The sequence below is a fragment of the Centruroides vittatus genome, unplaced genomic scaffold (assembly GCF_030686945.1).
Source record: "Centruroides vittatus isolate TY-2023 unplaced genomic scaffold, ASM3068694v2 contig_1218, whole genome shotgun sequence".
In the NCBI taxonomy this organism is placed as follows: domain Eukaryota; kingdom Metazoa; phylum Arthropoda; class Arachnida; order Scorpiones; family Buthidae; genus Centruroides; species Centruroides vittatus.
Genome location: NW_027120780.1, coordinates 521416 through 542097, shown reverse-complemented (window position 1 = coordinate 542097; position 20682 = coordinate 521416). Strand labels below are relative to the sequence as shown.

At 31.4% G+C, this 20682-nt stretch overlaps 3 protein-coding genes across 3 annotated transcripts; 2 read left to right on the top strand and 1 right to left on the bottom strand.

Moving 5' to 3' along the window:
• Positions 1–3289: 3289 nt before the first annotated feature.
• LOC136987485 (uncharacterized) lies at positions 3290–4556 on the top strand. The gene has a single exon (XM_067285222.1). It carries the CDS (start codon positions 3448–3450, stop codon positions 4522–4524), a length of 1077 nt encoding a protein of 358 aa, XP_067141323.1. The 5' UTR covers positions 3290–3447; the 3' UTR covers positions 4525–4556.
• A 3405-nt stretch (positions 4557–7961) lies between these two features.
• On the top strand, positions 7962–8549 carry LOC136987299 (uncharacterized). Its single transcript, XM_067285015.1, has one exon. The coding sequence runs from the start codon at positions 7962–7964 to the stop codon at positions 8547–8549; it is 588 nt and encodes a 195-aa protein (XP_067141116.1).
• Positions 8550–14824: 6275 nt separating this feature from the next.
• LOC136987436 (troponin C-like) lies at positions 14825–20354 on the bottom strand. Its single transcript, XM_067285178.1, has 5 exons — positions 20200–20354; positions 20045–20078; positions 19133–19276; positions 17340–17591; positions 14825–15118 (listed from the first exon to the last, which is right to left on the bottom strand). Exons 1-5 carry the CDS (start codon positions 20200–20202, stop codon positions 15090–15092), a joined length of 462 nt encoding a protein of 153 aa, XP_067141279.1. The 5' UTR covers positions 20203–20354; the 3' UTR covers positions 14825–15089.
• Between the last annotated feature and the right edge of the window lie 328 nt (positions 20355–20682).

Genomic DNA, 20682 nt, shown 5'->3' with positions numbered 1-20682 from the left:
AAGTTTTTTTTGTAGTTTGTTTTAGTAGTGGCATATTATAGCAAAAATACTATATTAATATATAAAAGAAATTGCTCAAATGAGAATTTTTTTAAAGGCTCAAAACTTGCCATCTCCACTGAAATGTTCATTTTCGTGAACATTTGAGTTGAACATTATAAATAGCGAAGTTACATTCACCACTGTATCACTGTGGATAGCTCTATGAATGTAGAAAAATCTCTTAGATATTGTATACAAATGTGCATACGGGCGTTCACACACTTAACTGTACTAAGTACAAAGTTAATGCTTTCTTTATTTATTTACAAAGATAAGGGTGTCGTTCACCTGGTTACGCTATTGTTTGTAATTACTATCGTATTGAAAAAGAATTGTAAAAAGACTGATTTTTATTTTGTTTGAGTACATTTTTACAGATTTATTGTTTTAAATTTTAAAGATATAGACGTGGGATAATTTCTAAAATATTAAAAGCAGTTCTCTCTATCTTGGTATTTTAAGAAACTCTCGTGACGTCTAGTCTTATATTTTCGTTTATCAATCTATATTCTAAATCGCCTCTAAACAATCATTTTTACCCGTTTAAACAAGTGTTGTCTTGTTTTATTAAATAAAATTTATTTATATGAAATAATAATATGACAAATTCAATCGTAAATTTAAGCGTATATTAATCAATAATTAAAATTTTGTTTGCTCTAACAACTGGAAACAAACGAAAAAAATAAATTTAGGGCCATCAATCGAAATATTATTTCAAAGTTAAATGGTTCTGGGCAAAGTTAAGATATTGATTATCAATCGACAGAGCAATTGCGAATGGAATGAAATCAGCAGAGAGCACTTTGTTATCCGTGAATAGTTCTATTATGTTATTTATCAAAAACAATTTAGGTTATCCAGAAAGATCCAACAATTGTTAGAAATAAAAATAACAGTAATCTTTAAGATTTATAGAAATTTTAAATATAATAACAGTTACGCTTCTGTGTTAAATTTAGTTAGACGACCAGTAATGATAAATTATGATACGACCGTATCGCTAGTTAGTTCAATATAACTTATCGACATCGTATTGGTACTTTATTGTTGTATGTAAAGGAAAACTTAGAGAATAAAAAGTAACTATATTGTATCCACAAAACGCCAATATCAAACCGCTATCTCCAATCGAAAATGATGCCAACCGGAAAAATCTATAGGAATATATTGTGAGAAAAAGATTTACTAAAGAAAATAAGCAAGCTATAAAATATAGTAACCAAACAAAAAAGCAACTTTTAGAATTTATTTTACTATCTTTTTTTATGCTTGTTTAATAGTTCTTTAGTAAGATCTCAATTTCCTGCGACTTTCTGCTCTTGCAATTACAATTTATATCTGGATTATAAAATTGACTAAGCGATGCATTTATTACAAGTTATTAAATACAAATTTTTATATTTTATATTACATACAAGTTGTATATTTTATCTTATAACTGGTATAATCGTATGCGAGTGCTTACAGATCGCGATTGCAACCATCAACAACTATATCCTTACAATAATGTCTTTAGTAAAGAAGGTTGAAAAGTAATATTGATAGATTCTATGGTCGTTTTGATCAGAAAAATAAAAATAAATTTTTTTTCTATTTATTGAAAATATGATAAAAATATAAATAAGATAATTAAGAACTTTTCCGATTTTGTAAATGTATTTTTCAATAGTGTTAGAGTTATGAATTTAAACTTTTGTAATATAATTATTGTACTTCACTCACTTATACACAATACAGTAAACGAACTCTGTCTGTTCGATTGGTTCAGACAGTGAACATTTTAAAGTCCGTGTTACAATGAAAATTCTAAGGAATGACGTCAAATTTGCGTAAAAATGTGCACTATCCTTTCCAATCGAACAGACTTACTATTAATATCGAAGTAATTACGAAAATATGTCTTGGCTCCCTTCCCCGCTAGACAATGTCAATGGGACGAATTCGAATTATAAAATATATTTTAAAATATAATTCAAATACAATTTGATAATATTTTATGCATATGAATTTTTTTTATAATAATAACAATAATAAAACAGGTGAGAAAAGTATTAGTTGTTTGTGATCCGCTGAAAGTTCTCCATAGTCGTGTAATTACTGTCGTGCTATTATACCTGTTTCATAAGTGATACTTGGTTTTTTTCTTTAACTCAAAAAAATTGTAAGTCACGAATATAAAATTTTCGTAGCTATTATAAAAATGTATCGATATGAAGTAATGTATGTAAAATCACAACAATAAATTTGATAATTATAGACTGGAAATACCGTAAATAAAGTAACTTGTTTAGACTCATTCGACTAAATATTGAGTTTCCTTATATGATCATCCAATAGAATGCTGAAATTTAATTTCGTTCACCAGTTTACTGTTTAATTCGCCTTTAGTTCTGATTTCGTTAGCAAAATGGCAGAAAGTAATGCTATTGTAAAGACAACACGACCAATTATTTATTGTGACATCTTCAAAATGCCGGACTGCAATATTTTAGATCTCGATGCACAATGCTCTAAATTGGGCTGCAATTTGAAAAATTGTAGACCTATAAATTCCCACTTTCGTCCCTCTGTCTGTTGTCTGTCTTCCCTTAATCTCAAGTACGGAGTTAGATAGATGATAACCGAGACCTGATGTGGAAAGCCTAGAGGTAGGAAGTCACGATTAACTTATATGAACATACGATGTAAACCGGAAGTCACATAGTCACGTTATTTCAATTCAAAAAGTTTTTCCTGTAAGGAGTTATATAGATGACGGCATAACTCTGTTGCTAACGGGAAAAGTATTATGTACAGGGGACTATATTATTAATTTGAGGTGGAGAGCGTATATTTTAAATTAAATAAATTTAAAAAATATGATTAAAAATTACATCCCGGCATTATGACGATTTTACAATAAATAATTTGTCGTTTTAGTAGTGTCTTTTCCCTGTACATCACACTTTTCCTGTTAACAAGAGTCATGCCGGTCATCTGTCTAATTCTGATATGTTTGAATTGAAATATAGTTAATCGGATCTCCGGCTCCTAAGCTTTCTAATTGTGGTCTCGATTTTCATCTATCTAACTCCGTTCTCGAGATTAAGATAGAACAGCAGACGGACGCCAGTGTTTAGGGTTAATTTACAGGTCTGCAATTTTAAAATTACAGCCGAATTACACATTTAGCTGGAACTATCATTTTAAATATTAGCTATATTGACGTGAAATACACGGCATAATTAGACTTGCAGTGGGTGAGGTATTTTTCGAATTTTGGCGCGTTATATTAAATATAGGCCTATACATAAAGAATTAATATTAAGGCAAATTAGTGTTTTAAAAGTGCGAGCCGAATTCGAATTTTTTTATCTGTGTTCGAAAATTCCATAATTAGAGAAATTAAAACGAACTTTGACAATGATAAGTGAATGTGCCGATGACTCTCACAGAGAGAGAAGACTTAATTGGATGCTGGATGACGAAGAAGAAATTCCGGAAGAAAAACCAGTTGAAAGTGAACCGGTTGTGGAAGGAAGAATTCGAATTAAAAATAAATTGTCGTTCGATAAATGCGTATTAAGTTGTCAAGGTATAAAAAGTGAAAATATAGTGGCCGTAGGGTTGTTGGACGGAAGAATTTTATTATATAACATAACCGATGGGCTGTTAATTACTACTCTTATTGATTCTGATCTAAATAAGTATTCTGCTGTAATGGCTATTTACTTTCTTTCTGAAGATTCGACCAGTCTGTTACATCACATTATGATTGCGATATATAATTCTGGGCACATCAAATTTTGGGATTACCTCGCTCATGTGTGTTTGCAAACGATTAAAGAAGAGCAGGAACTAATGGATTGTGCAATAAATCCAGAAAATACTAAGTTTGCAACAGCTGGAACTATTCCAAAATTAGGAATATACGACATTGAAACCAAACAGAAAATAAATTCTTTAGAGGCAAGTTTTGATTTAAGGAAAGTTGATGGTCACAGATCAAAAGTGTTCACTGTTAAATATCATCCTACTGTAAATAATGTGTTACTGAGTGCTGGTTGGGATAATACTGTTCAGTTTTGGGATGATAGACAGAAGAATTCTATAAGAAGCATATTTGGACCTAGCGTTTGTGGAAAGGGACTTGATATTTTTGAAGGTCAGATACTTACTGCTTCCTGGAAACCGAGAAATAATTTAGAGGTGTGGAGTTTTGATAGCGGAAAAAAGATTAGAGAAGTCTATTCTGATTTACATTGTACTCATTATTTTTGCAGCCAGTGGATAAATAATCATTTCATTGTAGCTGGTGGCTCTGAAGAAAATCTAATGTGCCTTGTTGATTGTTATAGCTGGCTGATATCGGGGAGTTTATTTAATCTCGTCGGTCCAGTCTATTGCCTTCATGCTTTTCAATATCCCATGATTATATTTGTGGGTTCTGGGCAGAAATTGTATATGATTGATTCATTATACAAGAAAAGACGAAATTAGAAATATTAAAGTTGAATTATGTAATAAATTTTCTAAAGTGAACATTTAAGTGTGTTTTATTTGTAAATAATAAGAAGGATCAATATATTCGTGATTTTAGATAATATAGAGTTCTAACTTATTGTTTTTGATGAAAATTCAAAAGAATAATTTATATATACTAATATATTAATTCTTACAATAATAAAACGGGCCCATCATTTAAAAAAAAAATAAAAAATAAAAGCTATAATTTACTGTTATAATTTACTTTATAACGATTAAAAGAGCAAAAGTTTATAGCCTGTTAGCCATAAACTCTTACTCATTCAATTATGGAGTTACGTGCTATCAACTATCAATGAGAATGACTAACTGCTGAACAAAATGATCTTGGACAGATTATGCTCTAGAATTAGAATATTACAAAATTCAGTAGCTTACGTACACTTTATTTCGTATGAATGTTGATTTGTAGTCAAGAACTAAGACACGATACCGTACGTCAATAAAAGAAATTTTGAAAATCAGTGGAAAATTTTGCGATATAATCTCCAGTTTTTCTGCTAAATAAAACCACTGTAAAAATAGTCAGCTCAAATATCTGATTTTGCTCTTCGAGTTATTCAGGAAAAAGGAGCCTTCCTTCAGAAGAACACTAGCGTAATTTTATTATAAAACTGATAGCTTGCCATGTAATGATTGATATAAAAAGTAAAATTTGCAAATACATATTTATAAATTCACATTTTATTTATTTTCATATTTTAGTGTAACACTTAGAAACAGAATATGGGAAAAACAAATTAACTTCTATAGTTTCATTGTATGAAATCATCATCGTCATTTGTTCTTACTCTTCTTTAAAACTGGTAAGCAAAACAATTAAAATTAATGAAAATAATTGATAAAATATTTATTTTGTCATTAATCAAAATTATAAATGGAAATAGAATTTTTCAATTTATTGGTACTTTCACTTACAAGTTGGTAAAACAAAGGGCGAAAAGGCTGTTTTAAAATACATTTTTACTTAAAATTTAAAAACTGTTTTCATATTTGTCAGAATGTAGATATGATGAAGGGTGGCGTCGAGGTAAGACAAAGAATGAGAAGACTAAAAAGGAATGTACGTCAGAGCACAACACACGCCCAAACTGTAGTGAGGACCGGAGTACCACTTCCCCTTAACAGAGTTTACATAACTCCACTCATCCCTCGCATAGCAGAGGAGAGGGCGCGACGATTTCAAGGATAAAGGTCACATTCACAAGTTCCTAACAATATTAGGTTAGGTTAACCTAACCTAATATTGTTAAACCTAAAATTAGGCCTAAAAAAACCTAATATTACCTAAAAAAAACCTAATATTAGGCGAAAAATAGTATAAATTAAATGATGTCATGAAAATGTCCAAGAGTTCGTTAATAAACACAGTAAAACATCTACTTTGCGACCACCAATGGGAATGATCACTTTAGATGGTTGATCTTTTAGTGGGGTTTACTGTACTTCATTACTATAGCATTTTCACGCAATCGAGTGTTAAATACAAATTGATATTTTTTATATATAATTTATTTTATTTTCAAAATGCATTTTAAAAAATATTAAAAACTTTGATATTTAACCTTAAAAAGCTTAATTTTATACAGTTAATTTAAACAGAATTTAAAACAATAGTATTTTATATTAAATTGTTTCAAATCCGAATATTTGACGTTTTTGGAACGGAGTAGACACGATTAGTCACATCTACTTATTTGAACAAGTGTTGCGTAATAATTAAAGATAGGAAAAGTTATTGTTACCGAAATTCATCATCCTGGAAACATTTTCTATCGTTACCGTTGGTTTTTTTTTCCATTAAAATCCTCGAAATCAATTCTTATTGCCAACAATTTTTTAATAGTTACAGCGTCATCTAATGGCTTTGTTTGCAACCAATTTTCGAGTACATTTACTTGTGTTTAAAATATGATTTTATAGTAAAAAGAAAATAAAGTGTTAAAATAAAGGAAGAAACCTACTTACGGGAGAATTAAGAATGTAAACAATAAAATAAACCAAAAACATGTAAAGCTTAAGGGAAAAACGTAGGACCTGGCAACATTATGCTGTAATTGCCTATCTTTTCAAAATTACAGGATGTTTTTTTTTTTAACACAACCAATTACAGGCTGACTGTTTAAAAGTAAATCTATTAATCTCGTTGTTTCAAATTCGACCAAAAATTTAGGAATTTTATACATCAATGATATTTGGAATAAGGAGATTAACAGATTCGAATCATTTGAAATTATATTAACTAAATGCAGTAAAACTTCGCTTAAGTGAACCTTTGAAATTCTCCTGTAAAACATGTAATTTTGCAGGGGACTTTCAAACTCCACTTTGGTGGCCGCCTCAGTTAAGTGGCAGTTTCGCTTAAGTGGAAAATATAGGAGCCTCCTAAAGTAAAATTTCTCTTGATTTTTATTGCGAATAAAACTAAAATCCTACGTTGCTAAACTTCGAGTTCACCAGTGGCCGTGTGGATAAAACCACTGAATACTAGCAATTGGTCATGGGTTCGCGCCTCGTTGAGTTTACTGGGTTTTCTTCACGTCGGTAACACCTAAATAGGGGCCCATAAAAGGACTCCCGGGAGGCATTCCCTCTCGGTAGATCGTCTATGTGTCATCTTTAAACTGACTTCGTATCACCACTAATTCGTTTATTTTTATTCTTAAATAATAAATATACAAATTTTTCCTCATCAATGCTCAATTTACAATTATTTAACTTCATAAAATTTACTATCGGCAGCGATAATTTGATTGCAGGACAGAAGTATATTTCATCTTTCTTTCCGAAAAATGATAGGATATGTTGCTCCAACTGCATTAATAACTCAAAAAGTGACCACTTTTCACAATTAACTAATTTAATGAGTTATTTAATAAATGTTTAAAGAAACTAGGATAAAGGTAAGTAGTGATGGATGAGAGCATGGACGAATATATAATGAAGCTAATGAAGTTTAAGTTCCAGGCCACCAAATCCAGGGGTCCCATATAGCTGAAATTTAAAAAATTTATTTTCAATTTGTAGCAGTATACGATATGCAGCAGTAGTATTTTTATGATGCTTTAATAATATATATAAGTTTTAGTGTATGTTGTCAAAATTTTTATTTTATTATATAAGTTATATGTAAAAATTTTTTTAAAGGGACCTCCAGAAATTTAAAGCTTTAGGGTCTGTTACGCGTAGTTCCGTCCCTGGATCCAACCCTAGATGAAGAATAAAGAAAGTCTTTTATCTGTCCTGTGCTGCCACGAAACCTGTATTCATTATACCAAGTACTCAGCTTTACTACAATTTGCTGCAAATATCCTGCAGTCAAAAAGTTTATTTTTTCTTTAATATGCGAACCATATTAAGAACTGAACGTAAAGTTCGCTGCCAAACTGCTGATGTCATTATGGCAAATCTCTCAGATCAGAGGTAGGGTACTGAGGGCGAGGCACGAGCGACACGTTGCCCTGAGATGGGTCCGAGGCCACATCGGGATCCCGGGCAACGAACGTGCCGACCAACTGGCCAAGGCGGGGGCTAGGGGCCCATTTGTAACGAGGACGGTGGAACCCTCGGCAACATACATAAAAGGTACTCTACTGCAGCGATCAATGATGAGTTGGCAAGAGAGCTGGACTCTAAGTACGGTGGGTAGGTCGACCCACGCCTTCGTGCCTGACGTTGGCCTTACCCCAGTGAGTTGTTGTAGGTTGCTTACGCAGATACTGACCGGACACGGGAGGTTTCCCCACTTCAAGTCCATTCTTGGACAAGGAGATGGTTGCTGCTCCTGTGGGTGTCCTCGCGGCGACGCGAGACACTACGTACTTGACTGTCCTCTTACAGAGGATTACCGCCGAGGGGCTGGCCAAGTCGACTGGTCCAAGCCGCCTGAACAAGTACTTCGAACGCTAGCAGCAAGTAAAGGAAACTTATTGAAACTAAAGGAATTGATGGTTAAAGTCTCAGATCTATTTGATCTATGAGCCCAATGGACGCATTGGGCAGGGTGTCTCCTTCTTGTAGGGAGGAGTACCCTATTATAAATGCTTGGATTTAATTCTAAAGTGCTAATGACAGAGCAAACTTATAAGTGCGGTGTAGACTGCACAATTACAAACGACAGAGCAAATTTCTAAGTGCGGCGTAAGCTGCACAAATACAAAAGTTATGCCAAGTTAGTGAGTTGGGGCTAAGAGGACGGATGGCAGCCCAGGAGATGTCCTCGGCGCCCCAACTAAAAAGAAAAGAGTCAGTGACTACCTTCGGGTAAGAGACCAAGGCCCATGATTAAGGCATAGTCTCTAGAACCCTGTAGTGCCTTGTGGCGGAGCAGGGGAAAAGAGTTTCCTTATGAGGCTGAGGCTGGCAAATCTCTCGTCTGCCTCACTGCGGGAGAAATACTAGTAGAATTTCTTCCGCCCTGAGTAGTAAAATACCAGTAGCGTCGTTTGAATCTTCCTGTAACCTCATCTTCCGAGTACTGGAAACGATCTATGTTTATTCCATACCTCGATTCATTTACGTCAGCTTCGGAGAACAGATTTTCTGAAAAAAATGTATCAGTCTTTTTCCATTTTGTTTCCACATTTCTTGATATTGCGCATTCTGCATCAGCATTGGTTCCACTCGCGTAAAGTGTATAAAGTACAGTTGATTCAAGAAGTGCATGCTGCTGACACCGATAGACGGATGGAATTTTATGAATGCATGCTGACATATGTCAATTTATCAATATTTTTCAGTGACAAAGCATCATTCCATTTGAGTAGCCACGTTAACAGGCACAATGTCGCTATTGGTCGGATTTCAATTCTAGGTGGAGTTAAGAGAACCATGTACAGAACGACACTCGAATCAGGGTCTGGGCTGAAATATGGATGATATATTGTGTGTCGTCCTCATATGAAATATGAGGACGACACACAAACGGCCCGCATTTCTTTAATGAGAATGTCACCGGTGAAACATACGGATGTTATAGGGCTACCTGGAGGACGTTCCGTTATAACGAGGTCGAATACATGTTCTTTTAACAGGACGGCGCTCTGGCGCATTTTGCTGCGAGAGTGAGCGAGTACCTCAACGAGAGGTTTCCCAATAGATGGATTGGCCGAGGATGTCCTGTGGAATGGCCAAGAGAGACCTTACCCCTCTTGATTTTTTCCTCTGATACACCATAGATTTGACGGAATCGTCACGTACTCTTCCTGAATTGAAGGATGCAATAACCAGAGAATTTCATAACATAAATCCCGAGATACTTAGACGTATCAAATCATCCTATAACACTAGAATACAAGAATGTGTAAAGCTTAGAGTAGTCAATTTGAACACTTATAAGACTTATGAAATTAATCCTGTGGTGAACGACTTATGGACCACCCTGTATAGAGGTGTACCTTAGATATTCTTTTATATATATACAGTAGAGACTCGTTAATCGGAACCCCGGTAATCGGAATCGCCGGTAATCGAAACGATTTTCAGGCGGACTGTGTCGTGCCGAATCGAACGTTTTTGATACTAAATTTACTTCTAAAGTATAATTTTCATGTTTTTATATTCTTCAATATATTTATTTTGTTTGTGCAAAATGCAGAAATAATTTTTAACGATACGATAGCCTTGATTATTATTATAAAAATTTTCGTTAGGCTTAAAATCGACGAAAATTCAACACGATGCGACACGCAACGGAGAAAAATTGAACATCGGACAGATTAATATATTTATTCGTACATAATCGGTTATCCGAACAAATCAGTAATCTGAACAACCCCAGTCCCCAATTGATTCCGATTTTCGGTTCTCTACTGTATATCACACTCATAATCTAAAATTTTAATACCATTGGAAAGAAACAGATATTTAAAAACTCCATTTTAGATCAACTATTCTGATCAACTAACTGGAATTCTATTGTTTCAATAGAATTCCAAAATTAAACATACGAAGTAAAAGGCATAAGCCGGATGATAAGATGATTAGTTGATTTTAATTTTATAGTACTATGTAATTTATATTATTAATGAAACTTTTAATAGTAAAATAAAATGGTGTTTTAATGACAAAATTCTAAATACGTAAATTAATCTGTATTAACATTCATATCGAATATTTGTAATTGGAATTAGATAAAAAGAAAGTCGCAGATATTCGATGCCGGACAAAAATTTTACGAAAAATTTTGAAATGAAATATTCATATTAACCAAAATTATAAAAACTTAAATAATATCATATGTGTATATATAATTATTATAATGAAACTAATGAGAAAAATGTAATTAAAAATCAATTAACGTATAATTAACTCGTGTTTCGTATCTACTAAGTTGATTCCTTTCTTAATTTTAATGTAACTAACCAAATGGGTACGTGAAAAATGTCTCCAAACCAAATTGAATGTTTTACATGGTATATTGTTCGACTTGGTGTTAAACTATTGTGTAGCAATTTTCATGTCTTTAACCTTTTTCGTTCCATAGAACCGAGTAAAACGTGACTTTCAGTCTTTAGTTTTTATGTACCTTATGAACATTTTAAAATAGATTTTCAAAATATGGTGCCAATTCTATTATCATTTTACATCTGAAAAAGTTTGTTTTAGAATATTTGGCGCTAAATCTTAATTTAAAAATAATTAAATAAAATTTCAGATGCATGTTTTCATCGAAAGTATGACGGTACTGTTTCCATATTTCACCTTTTGGAAATACATTCACAGAACAAAAATATATCGAGCTTCGACCCTCATCATCCAGTTGTCCCCATTATAGGTATGGAAAAACGATTTCTTAGTATCCACGAGGCAGAAATGATGAAAAAATTGAAATATAAAATAATTATACTTCATCTTCAGTCACTATTCAGTGTCTCGAGTACAATGTACTGGTACAATAGGTTGATTAAGAATAATGACGTATCCAGGTGTCATCAATAATATTCAAAAAATTCATTTTGTAGATAAATCAAATAAGATTTATATACATATAAAGAAGGATTTATTTATTTCTTTTAACTAACGGAAAATCTCATAAATATATAATTCGTATTACAAAATTTTAAAATCTATTTTAAATTTTCTGTTAAAAAGAGGAATATAATTCTTCTTTCCTCTTTAATTATTCTGTGACTAACATCATAAAAGTTTATTTAAATCTTGTATTTTTAGGTATAATTTTACTCTTTTCGAATATATCATTTCAATATAATAGTTAAAAGTCTTATGATTATATTAAATTTAAAAATTCATTCATGCCATTTATTTATCCATTTAATGATGATACAATTTATACCACTCTGTTTAAACTATAAGATGTACATTACCCTTTATCATTTGTGTATAATATCACTTTCCCGGCATATAACAGAGGAAAAGTATGGCGATCAATCAATAAATGACTCCCAATATTTTTTACATTTTTGGCTTCAAGACCGTGAAACGTCAAAAAATGCAGAAAAATAAGGGATGTCTTCCGCAACCGGTGTGCCGCCGCACACTGGTGTGCCGTCACAAGGTGAAAGGTGTGACGTAAACTTTTACATATTCTATTAATTTCAAGTTTTATTTATATATTTTTTTTACCACAGTTGCTGTGTTTCTTATGCTTGTATTTCATTCTCTACCGCAGCACTGATGAAATAAGATGATGTTAATACAATAAACACATATGTCGTCCCGTACTCACTTATTCTTATACATTCGACTCAGGCAGATCTTGAGCAACACCAAATAAAAACAAGAATAACAGTTACTACGCAAAAACAACATCATCCTAAATCCACCATAGAAAGATTAACCCATCCACGTAAAGATGGCGGACGTGGCCTGATCGACAAAGTTAACCTCCACTACAAACAAATAGAGACTGCAAGAGTTTTTCTACAAAAAACAAGAAACATCACATTTACATAAAGCAGTAACTCTAGCAGACTCAAATAATACACCATTAAACTTACATTCTCAACGTATGGACACGAACACAACATATAAATAGCATAGACACCATTAAGCAATCATGGGTGCGAAAGGCACTCCATGGCAGACATCCCTATGACCTGGACCAGGATTCTGTTGATAAAACTGCGTCAAACAGCTGGTTGCCTCTCTGAGGAGACGGAAGGATTCATGATTGCCATACAGGATCAGGTCATAAATACTAAAAACTACAGAAAACACATACTCAAAGATACTACACTCACAAATGACACATACAGAAAATGTCACATCATGCTAGAAATCATACAACACATCGCTTCTGGTTGCAAGCTCTTGGCATAGACAGATAATTTATATAGACATAATCAAGTAGCAAATACATCAAGAGCTTGCAAAGAAACACAAATTATTAGACATATTACTAATAGGCCTACATTCAACAGACAGTATTGGAAAACAACACGCACAAAATGTACTACGACAGAGCCATAATCACAGATAAAACAATTTACCACAACAGACCAGACATCACATTCATTGACAAACACAATAAAATAGCATATATTATAGACATCCATTCCAAAAAATCACTGCACTGAAAAAATCAGCAAGTACACAGAACTCGCCCAGGAAATAAGGCATCTATGGAGGATGGATAGGGTGCTTATTGTAGCTGTCGTTCTCTCCTCTACAGGTGTCACACAACACACGCTACACAAAAGCCTAGGAAAATTAAAATTGAATAGAAACGTATACATCACACTACAGAAGAACATTATATTGAATACATGCCATATTGTGTGGAAATTCCTAAATACAGACATACAGTACACTGACACACTTATTTAATTTTTGTCTTGTTTTGAAATTACTATGCCTTGACTCTGGTCCGGCATAGTACACAGCCACCGGTGTCAACCGAGTATAACTCACAAAACCCAACATAATAATAATAATAGATTTATGGCATTACGAAATTCTATTAATAGTATCATATCATACGTTTTTGCGGGGAATAACATTTTGGTGTGCCGTGTGGAGTCATGTCGAGTCATAGGTGTGCCGCGAGTAGAAAAAGGTTGCGGAACACTGGTCTATTCAAATACGCTATAAGATGAAGTCTTTCAAGCATGCTTAAGATCGAGGTCATGTAACACGCATTGAATCCTGATGCGATAAAAACCTTTCCTGTTAAAAAAATCATATAATAAATATTAGAGAATTTCAGGCATACAAAAAAGTTTTTTCATGGTTTCATTCGTTTCTGAATAATTCTCAAACATTAACTGTTTTGTAGATTTCATATAGAGCAGGAATACATAGACGAATGAATGGTTTAAAGCATAATTGAGATCATCGACGCAATTATTTTATTAAACTGATAGAATTTATAACTAAAAAAAATAAAACTATACCATTGTAAGTTGCTAAAATAATAGGCTAATGAAACAAGCATTTTTTAAATAGAAAGATAACAATCGATTAATGTTTTCACATCCTTTGACTAATTTAATTCAGCTTCTTAATCACAAATTTTATTTTCTGAACATTGTTTATAAATCTCAATTATTTTTATAGAGCAAATTGAGAATAACAGCCCAAATTATTCGTGTAGTAAAACGTAGAATTAATCGATTCAATTTTATTTTTAAAAAAGACAAATTAAATTCAATAAAATTATAATTTATCATCAACGGTATAGTAAACAATTCACAAAGGATTTATACATCTTAACCTTGAATTATCTTAGAATGTTAATAATTGAAATTATGATTGATTATATATATTGCTCTCTCAGATGTGATTCATAATCTACTTAAATTTAGAAATAAAATAGCGTAAGTTTATGAATAATTATAAACTACGTGTCAAAGTTTTTATGTTAATAAATATCTTCAATTTTTCAATAAAGTAAAACCTGTCCAAAACGGAACCGAGTAAAACGAAATGCGATTCCGGTTTACACACGTTTTACTAAATACAAATGATCAAAATGGCCTATTTCTAGTTCATTCATTTATTTATTTTAATTAGAAAAATATATACTTAAAAATAATTTTAATTATAAAATGCACATTATTATTTATATTATTTTAAGTAATAAATATAGTTTAGGAAGTATAACAGTTTCCTTGATGTTTTGTTATAATGTTAGAAATCATTATCTTATACAAAATGAAATTTTTAGAAACGTTTGTAAATTTGTTAAAAATGTGTGCATAATGTAAACATTTATTATATTTAATTAAATTTATTTAAGAAATAAAATCTACTTAACATGTTAACAATTAGAACCAAAATAAAACAAGATCAGAAAAATATTTTACTTGTTTAATTCTAGAAACATGTGAACAGCAGGTAATTGTTATATGATACATAAAGTTTTTTTTATAGCATTATTTTACAACAGGGTTCGGATTTTATAATTCTTAGAATTTTTTTGTATCATATTGAAAGATAGACAATCACAGCAGCCGAAGGTGAAACAATAGAGAAACAAACAATTTAACTAGGATACCACCAAACTGATCACACATTCTTGCTCGATAATTGAAGAGGCAGGAAATAGAGTACTGCAGCTCTCAATCACCAGTCATCATTTCCATAAATTCTGTAAAGTATACGATTTTATAAATATTGTTAAAGTTCAAAATAAATTAATTATTAATAAAGAAGTAGCATCCATAACATAGATTCTCGTATATAAATCACATCGAATAAAGTTATTGTACAATAAGAAAACCTAGACCGGGGAAACGCGTTTTGGCTCTGATTAAAGTACGAACTCACCTACTTTGAGAGCATATCGTATGCTTAAACAGTCAAGCTATTATGTATTGTTCTTCCCTCCAGAATATACTTTGCTAAAATATCGTAATTTCAGCTGATTATAACAGTTATGCCCGGCCAAATTTGGCTGCAAATATATTTGACACCTCACTTATAAATGATAGAAATATACCTAATTTTTGTATATTCGGATTATACAAAATATTTGCCATCCGCCTACCTACACTTATGCGCAATTTAATCCGCCAATCGAAAAATTTTGGCACTACTGGATTAAACCATTAGCCAGCTTAATTGACGTCGTGGGTTAGAATCTTTCCTTTTTTTCTTCAAGCATAGTATTAACATTTTCGGACGAACGTGTTTTACACACAAAAAGTACAGTTAATGAAGTATCTTCTTTACTATGACAATAATTAAAGACACGTACAATTACTATATTATATTTTAAAACAATTTTCTTTCACGTTTCTCAGAAATCGTCGTTATTTACATTATTTTAGTAATATTTAACATTAATTGACATAAAATTGTACATATATATTTGTACTAATATTAATATATACTGTATATATATTGTAGATATCTAAGACTATTATATATAAATGTGTTGTAAAAATTAAATATAAAATTGTAATGAACCGCTTGTGTTTTTTTAAGCTGTTCGTTGTAATGTTCTTTGTTATCTTTTTCTATATATAGCTTAATTTTAAAAGTATGCTATGTATATGTAGTGTTTGCTTGCTTAAGCAATACTGTCTGTAACAAAGCGATAGCTTATTCAAATTTGAAAAATTATTAATGTATTTTATTCTTTTATATCTATGTGAGTTGTTCGTGACTGAATACAGGAATTAATGTATATTTATTGTTTCTGAGTAACAAAGAGGAGAGGGAATTGTTATAATTTTTCAATATTATCTCTATGCAACAACTAAATATTTACTATAAAATAGCATAAAATTTAAGTTTTCTTAAAAAATATATAAGTAGAATAAAGAAATAAATTTACAGAATGAAGCCATTGTCTAATTAACTGATTTCTTTTTTATACAATTTTAAATATATTAGCTCGAAAATTAAGGAATAAAAACGCCCAATATTTTATCGTTATGTATTTAAAATAACTTACATTTAAAAAATGATTTATTTTTATTTAGTGATTTATTTTCGTTGTGGTAATTTACTTAGCTCTATATACACAAATAACGGATTTAAAAATAACTATAATTACACCCGTCTGGTTATATGAATAATTGCAATTAATCTTAAAAGTTGGCTTTACAAAAGCATTTTTTTTTTTCTTTTTTGCTAAATGAAGTAACTATTAAAGAGAGAGAAAAGATTCTACCGTTGATTCCCGACATATATTGCAACGTTTTATCACAGTTTTATCGAGATATCTGGCTAAAAGGGACATCATTAGATATTGCTAGATGATATCTTCGAGTATATGATATAAATGACTATTTTTACTTTCGTAATCGATATTTTGTTGTAATTTCTTAATTATCAATATAATTTTAAAATGTTTAAATGTATCTTATACAAATATAAAGTAAAACAATGCTTTAAATTTTCATATTTAAGTATAAACATACTCGAGACTGTGTAATATAAACATATGTAAAACATTATTAAATCGACTTGAAATGAGTCTTCTTGTATATTATGCGATTTTGGCTAATTAAGAAAGATTTTTATTACTAAAAGAAAGAATCGAAATCCATTCTTAGAGTTAACAATATGCTAGAGATAAGTAGGTTGCGACCAAGTTAGAATTGCCTTATAGAAGAACGTCTGGAGTTCCTCCAAAAATAAATAAATCTTTTTTTAGAAATGTTGACTTTCAGACAATTGGAACGTCGTAGTAAAACTTCTAAGTTTACATTGAAAGAAGGAAATGGTAAATGTCTAATCGAAAAGTGGCTTCATTCCATAGTCGAAAAATGCAAAATACGATAATGTTTTTGCTGGCAACCGGATGCAGATTTTCTTTTCTTTAACTCTGCGGAATGTGCAAATTAAAACAATGATCTCACCTTCAAAGTCGACGGTACCGCTTCCATCGGTATCAATTTCAGCGATCATTTCGTCTAACTCATCTTCGGTCAACTTGTCGTCCAGAGCACGCAAAATCTGTCGTAAATCCGAAACGTTAATGTATCCGTTTCCTTCTTTGTCATATAATCTGAAAGCTTCTCTTAATTCTTGTTCCATGGCTGCGGTATCTTCTTCCAGCAAAAACCTGGCCGTTAGTACCAAGAACTCGTCGAATTCGATCTCACCGCTCCCTGTAATACAATCGTATCGATTAGATTATGATCGACATAATTGATATATATCTAAATAGTCCTGGGAAATTCGTAAAAAATATTATTCAAGACGATAACATTGTAAGAATAACAAAGGTTCTACTCGTTAGTAAAAGTATAAAATAGGTTACGTTAAATGCAAAAATATCACAAAATATAAATTTTAGTCTACACTACACATTAAGAAAATAAAAAATTTAAAAGTTATGAGAACTCAAATGTAATTTATGTATTAATGTAAATATATTTACAGTACTGTACAAACTGATGTTCGGTTTCCTTCCTAAAAATTTGTTTGAATTTGATTCATTTTTTTGAATAGCTCAATGTTTTTATTGTTACTTCCTGTTTGTTTTTAAGTTTTAAATATAAATTTATTGTTAAATTTTGTTTTTATATTTGTATATTGCGAAAAGATGGGGCTACTCTGTATTGCATTTTAAAAAATTATATAGAAAGACTTACACATTCATAAAACTTTTATAATACAATTTCGCAATTATTGTTTAATTTTACTGTTATTCCTGATTAAAAAAACAAATATTTAATGTGTTTTATTTTTACTTATAAGCCGTAAGAACGTTATTAAATTCCTACTATATGGTGCGTGAGTCATATCAATTGCCTTTTGAATCGAGGAATTGCAGTATTTAGGTTAAATATCTCTCATAATGGAAAATGTTTATAAAAATTAAAAATTATTGATAAATTTATGTGATTATATTTTATTATTTCGATAATATAAAAATATAACAGTGAAATTTTCGATATTTATTTATTTTTCTAAATTCCTCAACAAGAAAGGGTGGGAGGAAAATACCTCTATTCTAAATAAAGATGTTTTTCCCCACCCTTTCTTGTTGAGGAATTTAGAAAAATTCTTTTTATTTAAAAAGAAAAAAATTAACGTAGGCTTACATCTTTAAATAATTGTATTTTGAATAAACTAAAAATATTTGAAATTAATAATAGTAAATGTAATCATATAACGCATAATGAAATCTATTTCCCTAGAATAGTGAAATTTACGTATTTGATAAATATTTTATTGAATCTATCACCTAAAAAGCACTTTAAAATTCGAATAGTATTGTAATTCGAAAAATATTGTATTACATTTTCAAAATTTCTAACATTTTAATAAAGAAATGTTAATTAGAATACATTTCCTGAAAAGATTGCTACTCCTATAAACACTAATGTGGGAGTTACTATTAATAAAAACAATGATATTATCATCGTTTGAAACTTCAGTCAAATTCATCTGAGGGTGAGTGAGAAAATGTATTTGTAATTAATTTGACGGTTTTTAGAGTTTATATAGGGCAATAGGGCTTATAATGATATTAAAATTAATTTTAAAAATTTAATTTAAAAAAAAATAGGACTTAAATATTTGTAGCATCAAGCGAAATTATTTTCCGGATGAATGTAAAATGAAATTTTTGAAAGCAGAAAAAAATTTTCAGCCTTTTATTGCTGATTAAACAATTAGAATAGTTGCGCAGAAGAATTCTCACCATCGGCATCTACTTCAGAGATGAGTTCCCTTAACTCTCTCTCGTTGAAAGTTTGGCCCATGCTTCTCAAAATGGTGCCAACCATGTCACAATGGATGTAGCCTTTCTTATCGCGATCGAACATGTCGAAGGCCTTCTTCAACACTATAAAAATTATTGTTCCTCATATAATATCTTTCAAAAAATATATACAACTAATAACGCTATATTTTCTTATAATCTAATTAAAATTTCGCCATTCCTCTTCGTGATCTCAGTAGTTCAAAAATCACAAAACTCGTGACTTTCGGACACCGCCCTTAACTGTAAACGTGCGAAACGCATAGATGTAATCCTCCCCCTATCGTTTTTACATTTATAAATCTCTTTCTATTATATCGTCAGCAAGGTAAGCCGTCCATTGAGATGGGAAATAGGCCAAACACGGCCAAACAATGCAGTCAGTAACATGATTCCGTTGGCTGTACTGCAATGCGGCTCTCCCTTGTCCTCGCCAAATTTGGCTCCCTTAACGGTAACGCTTAAATTAAGCAACCCGTGTACTTCTCCGTTACCCCCGATAATTCGAAAACTCGATCGAACGGGCATTGGGTATACAACAAAGAATGGTTATTCCATATCGTTCTTACACGATATGGAATAACCACGTCTTTTACATACACGAAAATTTCATAATGATATTTTGTAATAAACAATCTTTAAAAAAATGCTATAAAGAAATATTCAATTTAAAATTGTAAAATTTTGGAAAAATTGTTGTAAATGCCAAGAAGAATTTTAAATTCTTTCAATTATTATAATTTAAAGGACAAAACGCGCGGAGTTGTTGCTTAAAACGCTCTCAAGAGATCACGAATTTCAATTATTAAATTTTAATATTAATATTAATGATGTAAAAAAAAAAATACATACTTTCGACTTGCTCTGCACTCAAGTCTTCTGCCGACTGCGAATTTAAAAAAAAAGTTAGAAAATAATCAACAAGTCATCGAAACTTTCTAAACTTCATAACATAAAGCGTGGTCAGTTAAAAAGCCAATGGACTATAAATGATAAATGCAACTCACCATTTTGTTCTAGTTAATCAGTTAGGAAACCGGGAAGAACCGGGGTTTAGTGTGAAGTGGATGTTTTAGTAGAAGAGAACTATACTTTCAATTTCTTGTACTATTCTCGCAAAGCATTATGGGTGCCGTGAGAGGCGGTCTGGATCATAACTCGACACGGCCGACCTCGGGCCATTTTCGGATTTATCACGTGATAGGTCGACCATTGTGAACACGAGATCCTGCGTTGTAGTCAGTTTACGCCGTCTAATTTTAGCTACCATCCTCAAAAGATGGTATGTTGCAAAACTCCCTGTCAGGTGTGGCTCCGAACAGAGTTCTCCTGGGAGACGAAATTTATGAGCCGAAGTGGACATGCACGTGTAATATTTCGATTGCATACTTATATAAATCTTGAAATCTCTCTAAGAATTTAAGATTTAAGATATTTACAACCAAGTGACGTTGTCGAAAGCTATCTTCGTTGTTTATTGTACTTTATAA